The sequence below is a fragment of the Scyliorhinus canicula genome, chromosome 3 (genome assembly GCF_902713615.1).
Source record: "Scyliorhinus canicula chromosome 3, sScyCan1.1, whole genome shotgun sequence".
Taxonomy (NCBI): domain Eukaryota; kingdom Metazoa; phylum Chordata; class Chondrichthyes; order Carcharhiniformes; family Scyliorhinidae; genus Scyliorhinus; species Scyliorhinus canicula.
Window position 1 is genome coordinate 153524313 of NC_052148.1, and position 21790 is coordinate 153546102.

The window sequence follows — 21790 nt, forward strand, 5'->3', positions numbered from 1 at the left end:
ATCAAGACAGTCACAGTAAATAAAGCAATCTTAGCCTGTAAACTGAACATGAATAATTTTGTGCAATTATGGCAGAATCCTTTAACGATGCAGCAAATATTTCCAATTATCAGACAATGAAAGAGTACGCATACTAGAAAAGAGGAGGCTGTGGTATACCAATTGTATGATGCTTGCATAATGTTTGAATCAGATATGCTTTTATTTTGTACAACTGTGATCATTCTACTTCAGCAACAAGTTGCAGGCTTTCTTTTTCAGTAACAAACTTCACTAATAATCCAACATGCCACGAACATCAAAAAAAACCTCTTTAAATATCAAGTGCTATACTTAGAACATTGCTTTAGTTTGGCTCCAAATCAGCATCTGCCCTCTCCCTCACCAGCCCCCCATTTACCCCCCACTCCCCCGCCCCCACCCCTGCTGCAAGCAAGGTACAAGCCTCACTTCAATTTATCATAAGGTTATTTATTTTTTAAAAGCATGCATGACATGCAGAATGGAACAGATGCAAAGCACAATTGGGAATTGTTCGTAATAAATCTATTGGCAGGTGCTAGGTAATATGTACGCACTTGTTGAAATCAACCCAGAGTGGTGCTGCTTGGGCACAGTTTTGGCATTTGTAAAATGTCAAGTGAATTGCTGTATTTAGGAAAGTGGATTTCAAACCAATTTTCAGTCTGACCAAACTTCCAAAGCTTGTCAAATACAACATTTATGGCTGATCACCAACAGTTTCAAAAGATCTTTGAGTGACAAGGATTTGATTAAAATTTATATATTGGCAATTAGCTGACTTTTTGAATAGTTCCACTATAAAACAAGGCAAGCTGAAATAATTTGGCTTGTTTGGGACCATGAATGCACACACTTACCTTCCCTCCATGCTGCTCTAGTCTCTGCAAAGCATCTGTGATCAGCTGCTTAAGTTTTTTGTCCATCAGTCTTTTTGACAGCTTTAATACACATCAAAAAAAATTTAACATTCTTTGAGTTTTAAAATTCAGACCAACAATTTCTCAACAAGATAAGTAAAAACCTGTATGATTGTTAAAAGAAAATTCAATGCAATATCAATTTACTGAATCTGTTGAATCATCAAACGAAACTGTCCCAGTTCGGATATTAACCCATATATTTGGCTGGATTCTCTGCTTTTGGGATGCTCCGTTTTGCCGGCAGCCCGGGAGTTTCCTGACGGCGTGGGGCTGCCCCACAATGGGAAACCCCATTAACCAGCCGGCGAAACGGAGCACCCCGCCAGCGTGCTGAACCAGAAATCTGGCGCGGCGGGACGGAGAATCCAGCCCATTGCGTTTGGTGCAATAATGATATTTCAGCATTTAAGCAACGATGTACAGTTTTAAAGTAGGTGGAAAGTAGCTGAAAAATGACAAATTCCAATTTGCAAACAACTCTGTATGTTAATAGCCTCAGCAACTGTATTAGCGTGGCACACTTCTGGCGTCATCAAGAAACTTCAGGCTTCTTTAGGAGCAAAAGGTATTTATTGATAAAGAGAAACTTTGTACAGGGGTTTGCAACTCTAGGCTGCCTTGGCTGTTCCATGGACTTCACCTTATGGAGTGATCACTCACTCTTCAGTTCCATTGTCCCTCAATCCAGGTGACCCTCTTCTATTGGGCTGTCTTAAAGAAACAGACTCCCCAATCATTACTGCAATGAAGAGTGCACTCTTTCCCCTAGGTTTCTGTGGCCATTAGCACCTGGTTTCCCTGGGTTTCTGTGGCTATGACTCATCTTTCATTCTCACTCCACAGTATAAATATTTCCCATTTTCTCTGTCTGTTAGCTTTGACAAAGAGTTATCGGACTCAAAATGTTAGCTCTTTTCTCTCCCCACAGATGCTGCCAGACCTGTTGAGATTTTCCAGCATTTTCTTTCTTGCCCAGTATTGACATCTGTTGGGATTGTAGCACCTTCCAAGGTCGTTGCACATGATCCCCCAGGTCCCTCTGCCCCTGCCTACTCTTGAGAACTGCTGTGTATCAAATCCCATCTGCTACTTGTCTGCCCATTCTGCAAACCTATCTATGTCCTGTTGCCATGATTATCATCCTCAGTGTTTGCCACACCTCCAAATTTGGTGTCAACAGCAATTTTTAAAATTTTACTCTGTATTCCAATAACCAAGTAACTGATATCACAAAAGCAGTGGTTACATCACTCATGCTTGGGAAACACCACTGTAAAATTCCTGGGTGACCTATTTCCTGCTTTCCCACCTACCGTCTGCACTTTTATCTGGGCTGGGCAAGGCCCAGCCTGCCCACTTTCCACCCAATTAAAGTCCTTCAGGGGTGAATCAACCAGTAAATGGCTATGGTTCATTCCTCAGGGCAATGCCTTGACCATTGAGAATCAAGTTGTCTGGTTTAAATTTTCCACTAATACTTGGCAGTTAATGGTCAGGAACCATTAAATGGTGCACTCTCCGTGGCAAGGCCTCTTATCCATCAGAGTCCACTTGCCAACGAATCAGGATTCTCTTCTCAGACAGTATAAAGTTGTTGTTTCCCCTGACATTAGTATTCTTTCAATTGCCCTGATGAAGGCAAGACAAAGTTTTGACAAAATGTCATTTTCCATTCAATGCTCAAATGCTGTACAACTCTTATTTAAAATTTAATCTTTAGAAAGGAGCTGTTTTAAAAGCCAAGTTTTAGATCTCGTTGAAGTTACACCTGATGCAGAGTCAAAACTAAGTAGTGGGAGAGTACTTCCTGCAAGGAGACACATGTTACATCTCACTGAATTCAGGTCTAGTTTGAGTCAGACTCATATGTAACTCCAGAACCGAGGTGCAGACTGCTTTGCAATGTAAACAGATCCTTAGCTGCCCGAAGAATCAACATTAAGATGCTTAAGCACAATCGAAGCCCACAGCAACAGATGTCATTTTAGAATCCAAATGTAAATACTTACACTAGTTAACAGATGTTTAAGATGGCCATTTACTGCAGGACCAACAACAGAACTCAGCTGGACCAAGGCATGCAATCCTCTCTCAAAAACCTCAACATCTGAATGTGCCTTTAAGGAGGAGAGCAGTAATGGTAAAAATATTGCTCAACTGTCGAAGGCTGAAAATTAATTAACTTTTTATTAGCTACTGTGCAATCTAATTGCCAAATTCGCTCCTTTTAATGTTATGCAAAGAGTAATAAAACAGAAATACTTAAAATTTCATTTTAGTTCACATACACCAGTTAATGAGCACTGGATATTTTTTAAATAAGGGAATAATGCATTGCCATACAGCGCAGAAGGAGCACCCGAAGAAAACCCACGCAGGCACGGGAAGAACATGCAGACTCTACACAGACAGTGACCCAGTAGAGAATCGAAGCTGGGGCCCTGGAGCTGTGAAGCCACAGTGCTAACCACTATGCTACCGTGCTGCATCAAACTAAGTTATGTGCAACTTCCGCTTCTCTTGTCTACACAAGCTATGCCATTAGTTCCATATTAGGGAAAGTTTATTCATATAGTACAAGATAATTCATCCATCCACAGAGAGACAAATGTGTACCCATTTGGACAGCCCATTGTTTCTAAAATGTTGCGTAGTTTTTGTCTCCACTAGAGGTAGGTTCTTTACCCAGAGAGTAGTGGGGGCATGGAATGCACTGCCTGTGGTAGTAGTTGAGTCGGAAAATTTATGGACCTTCAAGCGGCTATTGGATAGGTACTTGGATTAGGGTAGAATAAGGGAGTGTAGGTTAACTTCTTAAGGGCAGCACAGTAGCATTGTGGATAGCACAATTGCTTCACAGCTCCAGGGTCCCAAGTTCGATTTCGACTTGGGTCACTGTCTGTGTGGAGTCTGTACATCCTCCCCGTGACTGCGTGGGTTTCCTCCGGGTACTCCGGTTTCCTCCCACAGTCCAAAGATGTGCAGGTTGGGTGGATTGGCCATGAAAAATTGTCCAAAATTCTATGATTACACCTAGGACAAAAGTTCGGCGCAACATCGTGGGCCGAAGGGCCTGTTCTGTGCTGTATTTCTCTATATCTCTATACTCTATCTGCATTTTGCTTCCACATTAATCACACTTAAGCGGAAGAATCATTTTCTGATACCAGTCCTAAAATTACCTCTTGCTAATTTAAACCCATGCCCTTAGGTAACCCACTCTGTGTGTCTCCTTAACCCAAACTCTGACCTAATTGCTCTGATGAGCTAGTTTCGGATCCATTCCCAGGGTTTACCCTGAATCCACACAGCTTTGAGTTTAATTAATAATCTATCATGTGATACTTTGGAAGTTGAAGCTTCATAGCTTACTGTAGTCTATTCGGGCTGTCACATCCTCAAAGAAATCCCCATCATGATACGATGGAGATTTATAGCCCACAACTATCACCCTTTCTCATGTTGACAAAAGTCAAAAGGCTTTAGATAAGATACAAAATGTAGTTGAAGATAAAAACTGCTTTCTCTTGTTTTCTTGTAACTTTAAAGTGCCCTTCACCTTACCATGCCAATGTATACTTGGAGCACTTATACAAATCATACAGACTCACAATGTTAGATAAAAGCAGCCGACAGATTAACTGCATTTTACATTTTAATAGGAAGTCATTATGGCTAAACAACATTGGTCACAGCTATGTTTTGAATGCTTATTACTTAAAAGCCCATGTTGCTCCAGTCAAGTTGCACAGAATCCAAGGTGCTGGTGCAGTTGTTGTGTTATATCTAACACACATGATGATGGAAGAATTCAATGTCAGATCGTACCATTAAGAATCACCTACTATAATTACAGGAAAAAAACTCCTGGGATGCTCCAGGAATGGCAGCTGCAGGTTAATCAAATGTGACAATCAACGGAGATGTAAAACGAGTTCTGGGTTTTGGAAATCTAAATAAATCACGTCCACTGGTTCTCCTTTGTCTAACTTCCTTGTTACCTCCTCAAAGAATTTGAACAGATTTTTCAGACATGACCTCCCTTTGACAAAGCCGTGCTGACTCATTCCTATTTTATCATGCACTTCCAAGTACTCCGCGACCTCATCTTTAATAACAGGCTCTAAAGCCTAACAATGACCAAAGTCAGGCTAACTGGCCAATAATTTCCCGTCTTCTGCCTCCCTCCCTTCTTAAACAGTGGTGTTACATTAGCCATTTTCCAGTCCTCTGGAACCCTTCCTGCCTCCAGTGATTCCTGACAATTAACGGGAGTGACATGAGCGGGGTGATAGCCAATGGACCCAGTGATCAATCGACCTCCTCAGCAAGTGGTCACGCTGGCGCTGATCACTATTCCTTCTGAAAAATGTGAACCTGCCAGAAGAGTATCTGCGGGGAGCCGAGGAGGTAAGTAGCCACCTTCGCTCACAGGCAAAGAGGCCGGGGGCACTGGGCTTGGCACCCCAGTGTTTGTCAGGGGGTGGCACTCTCTGGAGGGTGGGCTATCATGGGAAGGGGAGGGGCTGGGGTTGGGCAACCGCTTGTGGCACTAGCATGCCAACCCCTGGATCATGTGTATTCGTTCCGTGGGCAACCATAGCCCCACTGACCACCCATAACCCCCACCAACTGCAGAGGCCTCTGGCCGTGCGACTGAAGGCTACTGCGAATAGGGAATTGGCAATTGGATTTAAGTGAGCATTTCACACAACCCAAGTGGATTCCTGTGGGTGGGCGGGCCATGTAGCCTGTGGGAGCCATTACCTAGCATCCCTATCACTCCTTGATGCATGGATACTGTGCTTGAACACTGCGGGAGGCAACACCACACATGCAGCAGCCAGCATCTGAACACCCAGGGGATGGGACACAGCTCCAGGGACATGTCCACAGCCTGAAGGCGGGCAGCACGGTAGCACAAATGGTTAGCACTGTGGCTTCACAGCGCCAGGGTTTAAGGTTTGATTCCCCGCTGGGTCACTGTCTGTGCGGAGTCTGCATGTTCTCTCCGTGTCTGCGTGGGTTTCCTCCGGGTGTTCCGGTTTCCTCCCACAGTCCAAAGACATGCAGGTTAAGTGGATTGGCCATGATAAATTGCCCTTAGTGACCAAAAAGGTTAGGAGGGGTTACTGGGTTACGGGCATAGGGTGGAAGTGAGGACTTAAGTGGGTTGGTGCAGAGTCGATGGGCCGAATCAGCCTTCGGCACTGTACGTTCTATGAGAGCTACAGGAAGCAGGAGATGCCTGGTTAGATGGGCCAAAGCTTTGAACGTTGGCATAGATTACGGAAGGAGGTGGCAGAGGCATCACACTGGTTGTAGACAAGGGTGTTTATTGTGTTTAACAATTCCCAACTCTTTCGAAGGTTCCGCCCCCCCACCCCCTCCTCATGCCCTACCTACTCTTGTGCTGAATGTGAGACGCAAACTCAGAAGGGTGGAGCTTGGGGGAGCTGATGACAACTGCTGACACTCCATGGGATGGGTTGGCACTCAGCGCCCCCCCCATCCCGGTCAGTTGCCACAGGGATGGAGGGGCAGCTGGTTTGAGCCCCGGCCCCAGCAGCTGCTCCAATGGTCAGTGAAAGAATGGGCTGCAGCGATTTCATAGTAGAGCTGCTCCCCATCGCTCTGACTGATTGCGGATTACCCGGGGCTCCCCTCTGCATCATCTAGCTCTGCCAGTCTTGATGGCTCTCGGCTGACCGAACTATCGTGCCAATACCCTCGGCAATGCTCCTTAGCGACTGAGCCATGCTCCACAGCACCTCAGCAATGCCCATCTGAGGGCAGGACATGTCCCGCAGAACCTCATCAAGGTCAGCCTGGCTTGGGAAACGTCCCCCAGCGAGTCAGACATTCTGCTGAGACCCTCAGCCATGGCCTTCACCAACTGCGCGACGTCTTGAACACCTTCACAATGGTATCAACGTCATGCACCAGGGTCTCCATTGCAGTCACCACCCTAACAATGTTTACCTTGGTGTCACGCGTTGCTGGCGAAATTTCCTGTGCCTGTAGCCTCTGGGACTCCTCCATTCGGCTATTTTGCTGGAGTATCACTGACATCTGCCTCTGAATGTCCTGACCGCTCCCCATCATCCCCATCAGCTCCAGGAATACCTCTTCCATGTGCTTAGCATCAGAATGAGACCCAGCTGGGTCCTGGAATCCAGCAGATCACCGACTGCTGTCTCGCCTGGGACTTCCTGCCTCAACCGGATGGAGATCAGGAGCTGTGTGATGCTCACTAGATTGTGCCCCAGATGCCTGACCACTACCATTTCCCATCGAGGTGTGTGTATGTGTGCTGGTGGAGGGTGGGGAATGATATCCTTGATCCTGTCTTCCTCGGAGCTCCCCTTTGAGATGATCTCCTGGGATTCTGGAGAGGGGGCCACACAGGATGGGCCAGACCCGTTGGCTTGAGGACCTGTGGGAGAAAGGACATGTGGTGAGTGGAAGGATGGGTCTGTCAGTCAGGCAGCAACAACTCGCGTTTCACCAGTCCTCCGGGTGGAGGCCGGTGGTTCCTCACCTCTGCGGCGTCTGCCAACCACTGTTGATGACCGCCCTGTCCTTGCCATAATTGTCACCTCAAGAGCCCGCTCCTTGAAGGAGGTGAGGATTTTTAAGTCCAGCACCCCGCCGCCAGTCTGGACCTTCTCCCGGCGATTGTGGGAGAGCTTTTCCTGAGGAGACAAAGAGAAGGCATCGTTAGCCACATGTGTGGTTCACAGTGTTGGTGGTGGTTTTTGGGGGGGGGGGGGGGGGGGGGGGGAAAGAGTGGGGTGTTGCGGTGGAAGAGTTTGAGGGGTGCATGGAGAGTTGGGGGGGTGGATGCTCTCATGGGGGTGGAAAGGTAACAGTGGGAGGCCTTAGTGTCTCCTCACTCGTGCTGCCCGGTGTAGGTCGTTGACCTTTTTTTTTTTAAGCACTGGTCACACTCCGGAGCTTACAGCCGCCATCATCTCGTCCTAGGCAGCGTTGGCTGCCCTGTTGCTGACCCTCTTGGACTCTCAGGAGGGCAGGACACCTCTCCTGGCGTCCACTGCTTCTCGGAGCCTCCCCAGTTCTGCATTCTCACATCCCCATATCTTGGGGCCGGTCTCCTGGGTTCCATTGTTGCAAGCAGACTGGAGTTGGCTTGACCATGTGAGCGGGGGGCTGGCAAGCACGGTGCCAGCGAATCTGCTGGGGAGCCTTTATTTGCGGCGAGAAGCCCCTGGGGCCTCTATTAACGCTGAATGGAGTTGCCGACCTTGCTGGACCAAGGGCCAGGAAGCTCGCGGCAGTTCTCACTCGCTACCACACTTTGAAACCTTGCCAGAGAATCCCCCCATAGTCTCACTTTAATATGCAGTTTCCCAAGGCACCCGAGGTGTTGGGATCTACCTCCTCTTCTCTGTCATAAACAAAGAATCCTAATATTTAAACTGTGACCCCTCATTTTATATTCCCCAGAAGAGGAAAAAACCTCTCTGCATCTCCCACATCAATCTCCCTCAAATCTTATGTTTCAATAAGGTCACCTCTCATCCTTCTAATCTCAAATTCCAACAAAATACCCACATAGGAATACATATAAAATTACAAGATGCAGAATGTCGGCAGTGATTAGAACGACTGACTTTTGTGAAGGTTTTACTAAAATACTTACCAGAGCAGCTTTTAATTTTGGAATCACCTTTGGAACTAGTGGAAGAGCTTTGTCAGCAGCATCTTCAACCTCCAGCAATTCTTTGAAACCTTCCTTGGCTACAAACGTGTAAGGATGTCTCGTTTCTCTTAATCCCTATGTTGGATAACAGGCAAAACATTATGTAAAGCAGGAGATTGGCTTTTTTTAAACACAATTTGTACTTTGATTCAACAAGGCATAGTCTTTAGAATACAACACCCCCACCCAGTGGTCAAAACAAGTATAATACTTTAATGGCATTCTATATATTGCAGCGGGCTGATGCATCCTTACATAGAATGATATCCAACACAATTGCAATTAAATACTGGGTATGAGAGAAAATGTTTTCTAACAAAAATAGTGGACACTCCATAATTCATTTATCAAAAAGGTAACGCATGACTGGTATGTTGCTTCATTACTTCGGCCGGCGGTGCCTAATGACGTCAGCCACGCATGCGCAGGTTGGCCGACTCCAACCCGCTCATGCGCAGTTGCCGTCTTCCCCTCCGCTGCCCCGCAACACGTGGTGGCTTGATCTTGCAGGGCGGCGGAGGGGAAAGAGTGCGTCTCTTGGAGACACTGGCCCGACGATCGGTGGGCACCGATCGCGGGCCAGTCCCCTCCCGAGCACGGCCGTGGTGCTCTATCCCCTCTCCGCCCCCCACAGGCCCCATACTCACCTTTTGCGCCATGTTCATGCCAGCAGTGACCAGGTGTGGTTGCCGCCGGCGTGAACCGGTCGGGAACGCAGGCGGCTCAGCCCATCCGGGTCGGAGAATCACGGGTCGCCATGAAAAACGGTGACCCGTGATTATCCGAGCGGGTGTCTCAAAACGCAACACATCATTTTGGGGGGGGGGGGGGGGGGGGGGGGAGAATCGCGAGGGGTGCCAGAGCGGCCCTCCCGCGATTTTCCCACCCGGCCTGGGCAGTGGAGAATCACGCCCAATGTCTATAATTAACAAGTCCACAGGGAACCCTCTTAATATAAAACAGAAATCCATTAGCCCAAACATTTACCATGTTTTAATTACACCTCTGGCTCCCCAAAAGCTTAGCTGTCTTGCAAACCAGGATTTTTAAAAACACTACTGCAGCAGTCATACATACACTAATCCAGGCTTTTAACCCTTAGTGCACCAAATATATATATAATATTTTGAAATCCCTACATTCATCACACTAGCGTAGACCTGTTGGGCCTGATGGTCTATTTTGCCCTGTATATTATCATAGAATCCCTATAGTGCAGAGGGAGGCCATCAGCCCATTAAGTTGAGTTATAGGATATTAAATTACATAGCATAAGGGTGTCAGAGGCATTAGCAAGTATACTTTATATTACCACAGCCATAGTGTCCCCAACATAAAAAGCACAAGAAAACTGACAGGTAAGGGAGGTCCCAAATCGGTTATTGTCCCCATTCTTGAAGTCACCACTGATCTTGGATGTGTCCACCAGAAAGTCAGTAGATTCAAAGCCATAGTTCTGTGCTGCCACCAAAAGCAGTTTGGAAACTCAAAATAAATTGAGCTCTGGATGCCACCAAGACCATCATTTACTTGACCACACAGGCAGTATATCATTGAGACTAGAGTAGTGACACAATGCCAGAATATCAGAAAATACATTAATCACCTGGTGGAAGGAACAGAATATAAAGTTTCCAAATTTGCCGAAGATATGAAAATAGGTGGAAGGGCATGTTGTGACAAGGATATTGTGATTCTGCAACGGGATATAGATAGATTGGGTGAAAACCTAGCAAATGGACATTAATGTGGGAAGTGCAAAGTCACAGGAGGAATCAAAACAGAGATTATCTAAATGGAGAGAGTCTGTAAATGAGTGAAGTACAGAATGATCTAGGTGTTCTAGTGCACGAGTCACAAAAAGCTAGCAGACAGGTCCAACAAGTGGTTAAAGTGGCAAATGGCATTTTGGCCTTTATTGCAAAGGAGGTGGAGTTTAAAAATAAGGAGGTCTTGTTTCAATTGTACAGAGGTCTGGTGAGGCCTCACCTGGAATACAGCATACAGTTTTGATACCCTTACCTAAAAAAGGATGTAGTAACATGGGAGGCAGTCTAAAAGGAGAGTCACTAAGCTAATTACCGGGATGAGAGATTTGTCCAATCAAGAAAAATAAATAGTCCGCACCTGTATTCCTTGGAGTTTAGAAGAGTGAGGGATGACCTTATTCAAACTTGCAAGATATGGAGGGGGCTTGGCCGGGTAGCTGGTGAGATGTTTTCACTAGTGGGAGAGTCTCGGACATGAGACACAGCTACAAGATAATAGGCTGGTCATTTAAAATTGAGGTGCATAGAAATTAACCCTTACCAACTTTTACAGATGCACTATAGAAAGCGTCCTATCAGGCTGTATCACAGCCTGGTATGGCAACTGCTCGGCCCAGGACCGCAAGGAACTTCAGAGAGTCGTGAATACCGCCCAGTCCATCACACAAACCTGCCTTCCATCCATTGATTCTATCTACACCTCCCGCTGCCGGGGGAAAGCGGGCAGCATAATCAAGGATCCCTCCCACCTGGCTTACTCACTTTTGCAACTTTTTCCATCGGGCAGGAGATTCAGAAGTCTGAGAACACGCACGAACAGACTCAAAAACAGCTTCTTCCCCACTGTCACCAGACTCCTAAACGACCCTCTTATTGACTGACCTCATTAACACTACACCCTGTATGCTTCAACCGATGCCAATGCTTATGTAGTTACATTGTATATCTTGTGTTGCCCTATTATGTATTATCATGTATTTTCTTGAATTTTATTTAATTCCCTTTTCTTCCATGTACTAAATGATCTGTTGAGCTGCTTGCAGAAAAATACTTTTCACTGTACCTCGGTACACGTGACAATAAACAAATCCAATCCAATTTCTTCTTGCGCAGGGTGATGAATCTCTGGAATTCTCTGTCCCAGAGGGTGGTGGAAGCTGGATCGTTTAAGTACTTAAAGTGGATAAACATTTTAAAGATCGATGAAGAGAAAGAAATGAGGAAATGGCACAGAAAAGGAGTTGAGGCCATCATAGATCAGCCATGATCATATTGAATGGAAGAGCAGGCTTAAAAGGGCCCAGTGGCCTACTCTTGCTTCTATTTTATGTGTTCTTGTTTACTGGGCACTCTTCGCGCAAGCGATCAGAAGTAATGCAATACAGTGACTTCCATCTTACTAGCTTTCTTTTTCTTTAATATTTAAATTTTTTTTACAAATCTCACAACAAAAAGAAAGTAACTATCAATGCAAAACTGGTACAGTACAGAACAGGAATTATTGCAAAATCAGGACAAATTAGCCATGATGAATTTAGAACAGATTTCTTAAGGAACTAGTACCTCCAATTTTCATACTGGCAATAACAGGTTAAGGAATGTACGGCCATACAAGTACGAAAGGATAACAATTCAGCAAACACTTTCATGTATTATGAGATCAAGACTTATGGCAAATGGACAGCCCAACAGGATAATTCAGACAAGGTGAAGCCTACAAATTTAAGATAGGGGTCCCATACTTGACTTAATGCATCAGACTTAGAACAGATCACACAGTCAGGTATTCCATAGGAATACAACTAATTTATGACAGTTTTGAATTGAAGGGTATTTGTCACTAATCCAACAGCAAAGGATATTCTTATGAGCTGTAAAAGTCAGAATATTGTACAGGCTTTTTTCATTTGCATCAGTGATTCTGGAAAATTAGGAACATAGGATTACGATCGACAGCTCTATCGAAAATCTTCTACAGCTTTCTGACGACACCAGACCAATAGGATTGAATTTTAACACAGGCCAACACGCAGTGCAAAGAATCAATCTTGACTACCAGGCCCTTTAGGCACATCAGGGATATAGCATGAGCAAACTTATGTCTAAGACGAGGCATGACATGCAAGCGGTGCAGTATCTTCAATTCAGTCTCTTTCATTTTATTGCAAACTGAAATTTTACTGGTATAATCCCAAATACTACCGCAAGGCTCCTCATCCATATTAATTGCCAAGTCTTTTTTCCAATGTACTAATGCAGGATCTAGAACACAAGCAATCCATAAGGAGCTGGTTTAGCACAGGGCTAAATCGCTGGCTTTGAAAGCAGACCAAGGCAGGCCAGCAGCACGGTTCAATTCCCATACCGGCCTCCCCGACAACAGGCGCCGGAATGTGGCGACTAGGGGCTTTTCACAGTAACTTAATTTGAAGCCTACTTGTGACAATAAGCAATTTTCATTTAATTTCATCCCTACAATGCAGAAGGAAGCCATTTGGTTCATCGCGTCCACACCAACTCTCTGAAAAAGTACCCTCTCTTGGCCCATTCCCGCACCCCATCCTCGTAACCACACCTAACCTGCACATCTTTGGACTGTGCATCCAGAGGAAACCCACGCAGACATGGTGAGAATGGACCAACAGTCACCAAGGCCGGAATCAAACCCGGGTTCCTGGTGCTGTGAGGCAAAAGTGCTACCCACTGTACCGCCATGACATGAGACATGGCATATGGTATGGTTCATATTAGCTTGGACGTACAGCACAAGATCTTCTGGCTGTTCATTCTGGAGAGGTCTTCTGGTCTCATCAACGGCCGCCACAGGTTTCCCGACAGTGGGGCGTAGAGTGAGGGGGGCGGGGGAGGGATAGGATGGGAAATTCCATTGACAGCAGATGGACAAGATCTCATAGGGCTCGTTTAGCTCAGTGGGTTAGACAGCTGGTTTGTGACGCAGAACAAGGCCAGCAGCGCGGGTTCAATTCCCGTACCAGCTTACCTGAACATCACTGGGACCACATCGACTGATCTCCCCAAGGGGCTCATGGAATACAAGCTTTCCTGCTGGTGAGCAGAGGCCCTCCCAGCCTTTAATTTATTAAATGTTGCTTAACTTACCTTTTCGGACCTCCTGAGCTTTTATAACAAAATATGATAAAACTTGCTGATCAACTGTTTAGGCTACACAGGGTTCAGGATTATTCTACTGGGAAAACAGAGGAGTGGACACACAAGTTTGTCATATTAAGGATAAAGTCACTAAGTTGGAATGTCAAATATCTTGGAATGTCAAATTGTTGGCGTAGTTGCTCAAAGGATGACAAGGGAGCATCTATGATCATGTCTCCCAGCCTATAAATGTCTCTATCCCTCCATGTATTGAATCCCTAGTACATAAGATCCGATGGGAAATCTGCGCTGCCCTGGATACGAGAGAGAATGGATGCAAGTTTAGATCTTCCTACTAATTGGCAGATCAATCTCCACTCAAGTGTATTAATAATAGGATTATCACATTCAGCAGAACCTGCTTTTTTCTGTCTCCATAAATAACAAGACCTGTAGAGGATAAGCTGACTGGTCTACTTCAATATCGAGCCAAATGGAGGTAACCTAGTACCTTATGAACCCACGGTGAGAAGCCAGTTGATACAGCCTAATACTTGGGGTGCCCAGACCCTGCTTAGTCCCCAGGAGGTGGAGCTTGTTAAACTTCAAGCGAAGCTTCTTCACGTTCCAGGTAAATAAACTGATCATCCCGTTGATCTCCTTTCAAAAACTTTAGCTGACGGCAAGATTCTATAATGAACCAGAAACATGCTCATTTCAATCAAGGCAATCCTGCCCACCTATGAACCCAGCAGGGATGACCAACAAGCCAAATCCCACCAAATAGAAGCAATCAACAAAGGGAAATTGGCTCCATATAGCTGCCTTATAAATGGGGGTAATCGTGACACCCAAGTACTTAAATCCCAATGGGGACCACCTAAAGGGGAAATTAGCAAGGATAGGGGGGAGGAGGTCTACCCTTCAGCTTCCCACAGACATAGCGTCTGACTTTGTAAAATTAATGGTATAACCGGAGTAGGCACTAATCTATCCATCACATTAATTGCTAGGTTTTTAATGGGCTGATGAGAATACAGAGAAGACCGACTCACAAGTTGCTGTCTCTACTGGAAAAATATTCTCCCTCTGCCTTACTATTAACATAAACACGAGCTCCTGCCAATGCAAGATGGTTGGTCTGCACATGCCAATGACGTCATTCTGCTGCGTCCAGCCTGCCAGTACACATCTGCACATGCACAAATAGTTTTGAAGCTCTACATCTGTTTGTAAGAGACTGCCAATAAATAAGAGGGCAAATCTCAGAGTACAGTTCAACCATCATTGTTTTACAAAATGTACTCAAACATGGTTGACTTAGAAGGTGAGGAAGAGAAACAGATGTTTTATCGATTGTGGTTTCTTTATCTATTGTTAAGAACCCCGCTGATGTTAAATGAGAGGGCATCCCACATTTGGGAAATCCCTCTTTAGTTTCAATGAAGGCGTAATCTTCTTAGTTAGAGTTTTGATTCTTAACCGGATGCCCGTTTAGCAATAACTTGTTTTCGGAAGAATGTTTCTGAAGCTGGATGTGGCTGTGATGGTAGCTGCTACTGGGTCTCTTTCTCCAGTTATTGTGCAATGGATAGATCACTCGTCCCCTTTGATGTTACCCACCTTGTTGATCTGGTTTTTAGCATATGCGTGTCAATTTCTTTATTTTTCCACTTTGCATGTACCTCTTCTATACCCCATTGTTTCCCCAGAGTCACATAGGTAAACACTTGCTTTTCTCACTGATATGCTAATTCGCATTTCAAAATCTCTTCAGACAGCTGCCCTAATCAACACCTTTTTAAAATTTATCCTAATTTCATTTTCTAATCTTAATTTTTTCCAATTCTGAACACGAGAAGGTGTTGTCACTTCGACCTCGCTTTCAATATTATTGGGGCTCAGTGGCTGAACACAAACTAGCTTAAAACCTTTCAAAGATTTAGACAAATAATGACTACTGGGAATGATGTCTGTAAATACAAAATTCAAATATAGGGGTGAAGTAATGGATGTGCCCAATAACTCAAACCTACCAGGTCAAAGGGAGAGGGGAAAAATGCAGCTATGATTATTTGAGCAGCACCATTTTGGATTCTGGCTGCTGTCAACTCTGTTGCTCTGTCACATAACAAGAGCAACAGAATCGACTGTGCAGTTCAGCATTGGCAGCAAATAAAGCCCAGCATAAAAGAACTCTGCAATGATGGTGCAGAAGAAATTAAGGAAATAAATCTGCAGAATCCAATAAGGATCTCAATATCCAATATTATACAACTCTTATGAGCTGAAACTTGTAAGTTAAATCTTAAAATAGGATTTTAATAAAATAGAGTTCTACAATCATACCCAAATCAATAGACGTATTGAGGCGGAATAGTCCACAACAAAGAAAATCATGGAATGTTATTGCGCTGCTGGGGTCACAAATTATAAACGCAGGGAACTGTGCACTATGTTTAACAAAATCACAAACTATTTTTTTTTTAAATGGGTTTGATATTTTTCATAACAAAGAAAATGTTCCTCCTTTGAAAGTTTCCTAACTAGTACAAATTAATAAAATTCAAACAGCATCTCAACATGACACAATAATCACAACATCACAGCTAGAATTCTCCACACCAATCCCAAAAGTATCAAATCCAGATTTGCTACCCGTGCAAAATCCCAAGCTGAAGAATAGAACATACTCAGAGCTCAATGGAGCTCATTATTTATGTTCAGAAATTAGTCTGCTGTTGCAAAAACGACCTGCACCAACTCAAAGGAACCACAATATTTTGGATGCACAATAGAATACTAAAAAGGAGGTCCTGATGATGTCTCTGATAGCCGAATTAACTAAATTTTGTACACACTACATCTCAGCAACAGTTTCATTTGGAAAGTAAAGCCATCCACAGATAATGCTCCTTTATGAAATGCAGATGGAAATGCATCTGCTTGTATATTCTGGTGCTGAGGTACTGACACACTGTCTGTGCATGAAGTGCGTCCATATCATCCTCATAAGGAGAGATGCAAGGAATTTTAAATAGGACTATGACTGTGCTTTGTCTGGAAGGAGAGGGAGAAATGCACAGAAGAGTAAAATTAGAAATCAAAGAGAACAGATAGGATCATCGGTTCAGAGGCATAGTAGAACAATAATAATAACATTTATTATTGTCACAAGTAGGTAAACATTAACACTGAAATGAAGTTACATTCGCCACACTCCGGCGGATGTTCAGGTATACAGATGAAGAATTCAGAATGTCCAGTTCACCTAACAAGCACGTCTTTCAGGACTTGTGGGAGGAAGGATTATGGGCACGATTTAGCCACCACATTTCGCCTGGCATGGATGCCGGCGCAACGAGTGAATCGTACGATAGCCGCAAATGGGGCTCTGTGCCGGGACGATCGCGAGTCACCCGAATCGCTCCACCCAGCGCAATCGGGATCTCACCTTGCTGGACGAGATCCAGATCTGCATGTTTAATTAAGCCATACCAAGACGCTGGATTCACCCGGCGCCCAGGACTCAATTTCCATGGTCCACACAAATGTGGACCAGGCGTAACGGCTCCTCAGGGGAGTCGCGCAGGTCATTGGAGACCGTCACATGATCGGGAATATGACAGTACCCTGGCATGCCATCCAGGCACCCTGGCAGTGCCATCATGGCACTGCCAGGATGTCCAGGTGCCAGGTTGGCACCATCAGGGGTCATTCCCAGGGAGGCCTTGCCCATGGGAGAGGGGTTCCCATTGCCGGTCAAAATGTCCCAATCTATGAACGGCTGCTCCTGCTCCCAAGATCAGCTCATGAGCAGGAACTCTCTTCAAGTGCGGCTCGGCAGGGAGAAACTCCCAAGGCCAAAAGACAAGGCCTTGTCAAAGTCCTGGAACTCCTTCACTAACAGGACAATGGGTGTACCTACACCCCATGGACTGCAGTATTTCACTACCACCTTCACAGGGACAATTAGAGAAAAGGGAGTGAATTAAAGTCAAATCAAGAATAGAGAAATAAATTAGAGGGAAAAAATATAGGATTAGGAGAGAGTGAAATAAAGAGAAAGACAGAAAAATAAAACAAAAAAACAAAAAAGGGAAATTTTTTAAATTGACATTTTTTAAAATCTCAGTACAGTACCGTGGGAAAATAATTAAACTCCAGACTTTTTCTGAGCCAGAGGTCGATTGTCATTCATTAACAATTATCTTGCAGTTAAAGGTACTTAGCCTATTAATCGCTAGACTTAATAAATTGCTGGAACTTCACACGACTAACAGAGACAGGTGACCTCTTCTAAGCTAACAGGAGACAGTACAATTATCCAGCAACCTGTGATGATTCCAATTCACATATTTGCACATTAATATCACATACATAATGTTTTCACAGATTCTGGCCCATTCTGCACGAGGGGTTGCTACACAAACAGGATATGGGTTTGTTAGCTAAGGTTCAAGGAAATGGCTGAACACGAGAAGGTACTAGTTACTGAAGTGTTGTCAGGTTGAGGAGATTAACTGAGTGGCATGCAACAAGAATTTATGCTGGAGCCTACACGGTTAAGTATAGAATAAAGGAACAGTGAAATTGGGCTGGTCTTACCTCAGCTAAGATAGTAAGAAGAGGGTCAAAGCAAACTGTCTCTGGCGGTTGATCCCACTGCAGTCTATGACTTACTGAACCATGAAACAACCTGGTGGAAAAAGGTGTACATAACAAAATATTTAACAAATTTGGATTTTAAATATTATCACAAATACTTTCATCTAACACATCAAATTGTTTCAAAGTATGTCATACAATAATCACTTCATAGGATCCCTACAGTGCAGGAGGCAATTCAGCCCCATTAAGTCTGCACTGACCCTCTGAAAGAGCACCCTATCTAGGCCCACTCCCCCGCTCTATCCCCGTAACCCTGGATACTAAGGGGCAATTTTAGCATGGCCAATCTACCTAATCTGCATATCTTTGGATAGCTTTCATAACTGTTGTTTTATGGTTCAAAGTGGGAACCATTTTGTGCAGAACAAGATTTCACAAATGGCAATGAGATGATTTGATCACGGGTAATCTTTTTGTCGACTAGTGGAGAGTATTTTTGATGTCTTTGTAATAGCTGCAATTTACAAATAAATCATTAACATGATTTTCACACTCAATTGTTGTGCATATAGTACCATTAGAACACATTTATTTTTTAAATTCTGTAAAACAAATGGAAAATCCATACATCCATATGTAACACCGATTGGTAAATGTGTAGTATTTGCTCTTCTTAAATATTAGTTTTCTGAATTTGTGTGCTCATTCATTGAGAGAAATAAAACACATTCTTCATTTTAATCCATCAGGTTTAACATGACAAACAGAATACCATTCTGTCCATATTGCCCACATCAAGTGGTTTGCCTCCACCTGTGATAATGGCCAAATGCGCCATATGATATGATTTCTTTCCAATTGTCTCTTCACTTCTACAGATGTGGGATAGAGAGCATCCTATCCGGCTACATCACAGGTTGGTATGGCAACTGCTCAGTCCAAGATTGCAAGAAACTGCAGTGTGGTGAATTCAGCCCAATGCATCACACAAGCTTGCCACCCCCACATTGATTCTGTATAAACCTCCCGCTGCCTCAGGAAGGCAGACAGCATCATCAGAGACCCCGCCCACCCAGGCATTTCCTTCTTCCAGACCCTTCCATCAGGCAAAAGGTACAGAAGTCTGATGACCCGCACATCCAGACACAGGAACAGCTTCTGCCCCATAGCTACAAGACTCCTCAACGACTTCCCCTTGGACTGACCTGTTTCCTGTTTTTACACTATTCACGATGCCCTATGCTGCTCTTGCTCATGTATGTATTTGCTTTGTTTGGCCCCTTGTTCTGCACTGTAACCAATTACTGTTTGTCGATGTACCATTTGTCATTGTTCTCTGTTGACTATTTTGTCCACTATGTACGTACTGTGTACGTTCCCGCGGCTGCAGAAAAATACTTTTCACTGTACTTCGGTACTTGTACATTAAATCAAATCAAAGTAGGGACTCAAATTCAAAGGCTATTGTGCACAGTTTTATGTTGCAGACTCCCTATCGCTGCAAACTACCCTCCCAGTTGAGTATTTTGCAGCTGATGTTGATCTTTCAATCAATACTTTGGAAGTATTTAAAGCCAAAGATAAAAGGCCAATATTTTACCCAATTCATTTCTTTTAATGTCAGTGATAGAATAACTGTCAAGTGTTTTCATCAATGTTCAGAGACCACCCGAGGAAATTAATGAGCAATACACACTAACCAACACAGATAAATTTCAGAGATTAAGGGGGCAGATGGTGCTGTAGACCACGACCTACGCGGCCTGCAGTGATCCTTATTGGTATAACTGAAGAATGCCACATGGATCACTTGCCTGTGTAGTGTACTTTTTAACATTTTTTTTCCTCTCAAGTGCATACCAAATGCAATACATGTCCACATCAATATGCCATAGGGCCACTATTTCATGTACAAGCTCATTATGTAATAATGGGATCAATATTTTACTTTGGTTACATAATACAACTGTTGGATTTTGTTTAAACCTAGTTATAAGCACGTAGGTGTCAGAGGATGCGCATTACAAATTAAAATTTATGAAAAATTCCATAAACTTCCATGTCAGCAGTAAGTTTAATAAAATCTACCATTTTGTTCCTTCTTTGAACAGACTGTGACCAGTATCATTGCAAAACAACAATAAAGTGATTACAGTTCATTGCAATTTGTTGATGAAAATATCATACTGATTAACAAGTAGAGCTATATATGCAATGATTTACAAATGTTATTACCCTCCTGTATTCCCTGCACAATAGGATTGAATGCTCAAATCTGGGCAGCAGGGTAGCATGGTGGTTAGCATAAATGCTTCACAGCTCCAGGGTCCCAGGTTCGATTCCCGGCTGGGTCACTGTCTGTGTGGAGTCTGCACGTCCTCCCCTTGTGTGCGTGGGTTTCCTCCGGGTGCTCCAGTTTCCTCCCACAGTCCAAAGATGTGCGGGTTAGGTGGATTGGCCATGCTAAATTGCCCGTAGTGTCCTAATAAAAGTAAGGTTAAGGGGGGGGGGGGTTGTTGGGTTACGGGTATAGGGTGGATACGTGGGTTTGAGTAGGGTGATCATGGCTCGGCGCAACATTGAGGGCTGAAGGGCCTGTTCTGTCCTGTACTGTTCTATCTATTTCTATCTATCTATCTCAATGTGCTAGGTATTTTAGACAGCTTTAACACTATCAACTAAATAAAGGATTTAAAATACCTGAGAGCACAATATAGAATTCACTTATTAAATTTATTGATACAATTGAACAATATTATAATAATTGTCATCATCACACAAAATGACACTTCAAATCTATAAAATTATCAGCAGACATTATACAAAATAAAAGCAACTAAGGAATGATACAATCATTTCTTTTTAAGTTATTTCTGATATTATCTACAACTGTCCATTAGATGGCACTGATTATTAATTATTCATTTTTAAGAATTACCTGCAGGGAATCTCTCTTTTAGCATATGCTGCGGCAAATACAGATTGTTGACACAAAGGGTCGCTGAACTGCAAGAAAGATGTCATTGTAACAGATCATATCGAATCATTACAATAAAGTTCATGTCCAACACAATACAATATGGTATGCAGCGTAGCTACTTCAATGATGTTACCTTTCTCTCAAGACACGAAGGGCAGTATTTTTCACATGTAGTGTTTCGTGGTGAAGGAAGCGGCCCGCCATTGGCGAGTCAACGGGTTTCCCGTTCTATGCACCCTCTGTTGCCAGGAAACCTGTGACAGAGGTTCATTGGCAGCAGGACTGGAAGATTCTACTGGCGAGAACGGACGGACAGTTCCCACCATAATGTAAGATAACACACTGGATATTGCCACGAATGGCCACAATATTCAGTTAACAATATCGCAATGCCTCCAGCAAAATAAACTGAATAAAGGCTAGATAACTGGTCATTAAGAATTTTATATTTATGTGAGCCAGAGGATATGCTTTTTTTTTAAGCAATCGCTAGCTAAAACATATTGCCCAGATTGTGCTGGTGTGCAGCATCTCGTGCTCTGCTAGTTAGACCTTTACTCTCATCCATCAGCTCTAAAAGCTTTTGCCCTGCAAGCTGCTTGAACTTCAAGCTGATAATGGCACTACAAAAACAATGGAGTCTCTGGGACAT

At 43.9% G+C, this 21790-nt stretch overlaps 1 protein-coding gene across 3 annotated transcripts in view; it reads right to left on the minus strand.

Moving 5' to 3' along the window:
• The window catches only part of LOC119963029 (PACRG-like protein), a 53945-nt gene that overhangs the window by 13228 nt on the left and 18927 nt on the right, over window positions 1-21790 (minus strand). For 2 of the 3 annotated variants that reach the window (XM_038791496.1, XM_038791495.1), the window contains exons 3-7: window positions 21097-21164; window positions 18156-18246; window positions 8608-8742; window positions 2954-3061; window positions 882-962 (exon numbers count right to left, since the gene is read on the minus strand). In XM_038791496.1, the coding sequence (XP_038647424.1) occupies window positions 882-962; window positions 2954-3061; window positions 8608-8742; window positions 18156-18246; window positions 21097-21164 (483 nt within the window). The remainder of the gene's footprint in view (window positions 1-881; window positions 963-2953; window positions 3062-8607; window positions 8743-18155; window positions 18247-21096; window positions 21165-21790) is intronic. The other variant, XM_038791497.1, reaches the window with a different exon arrangement.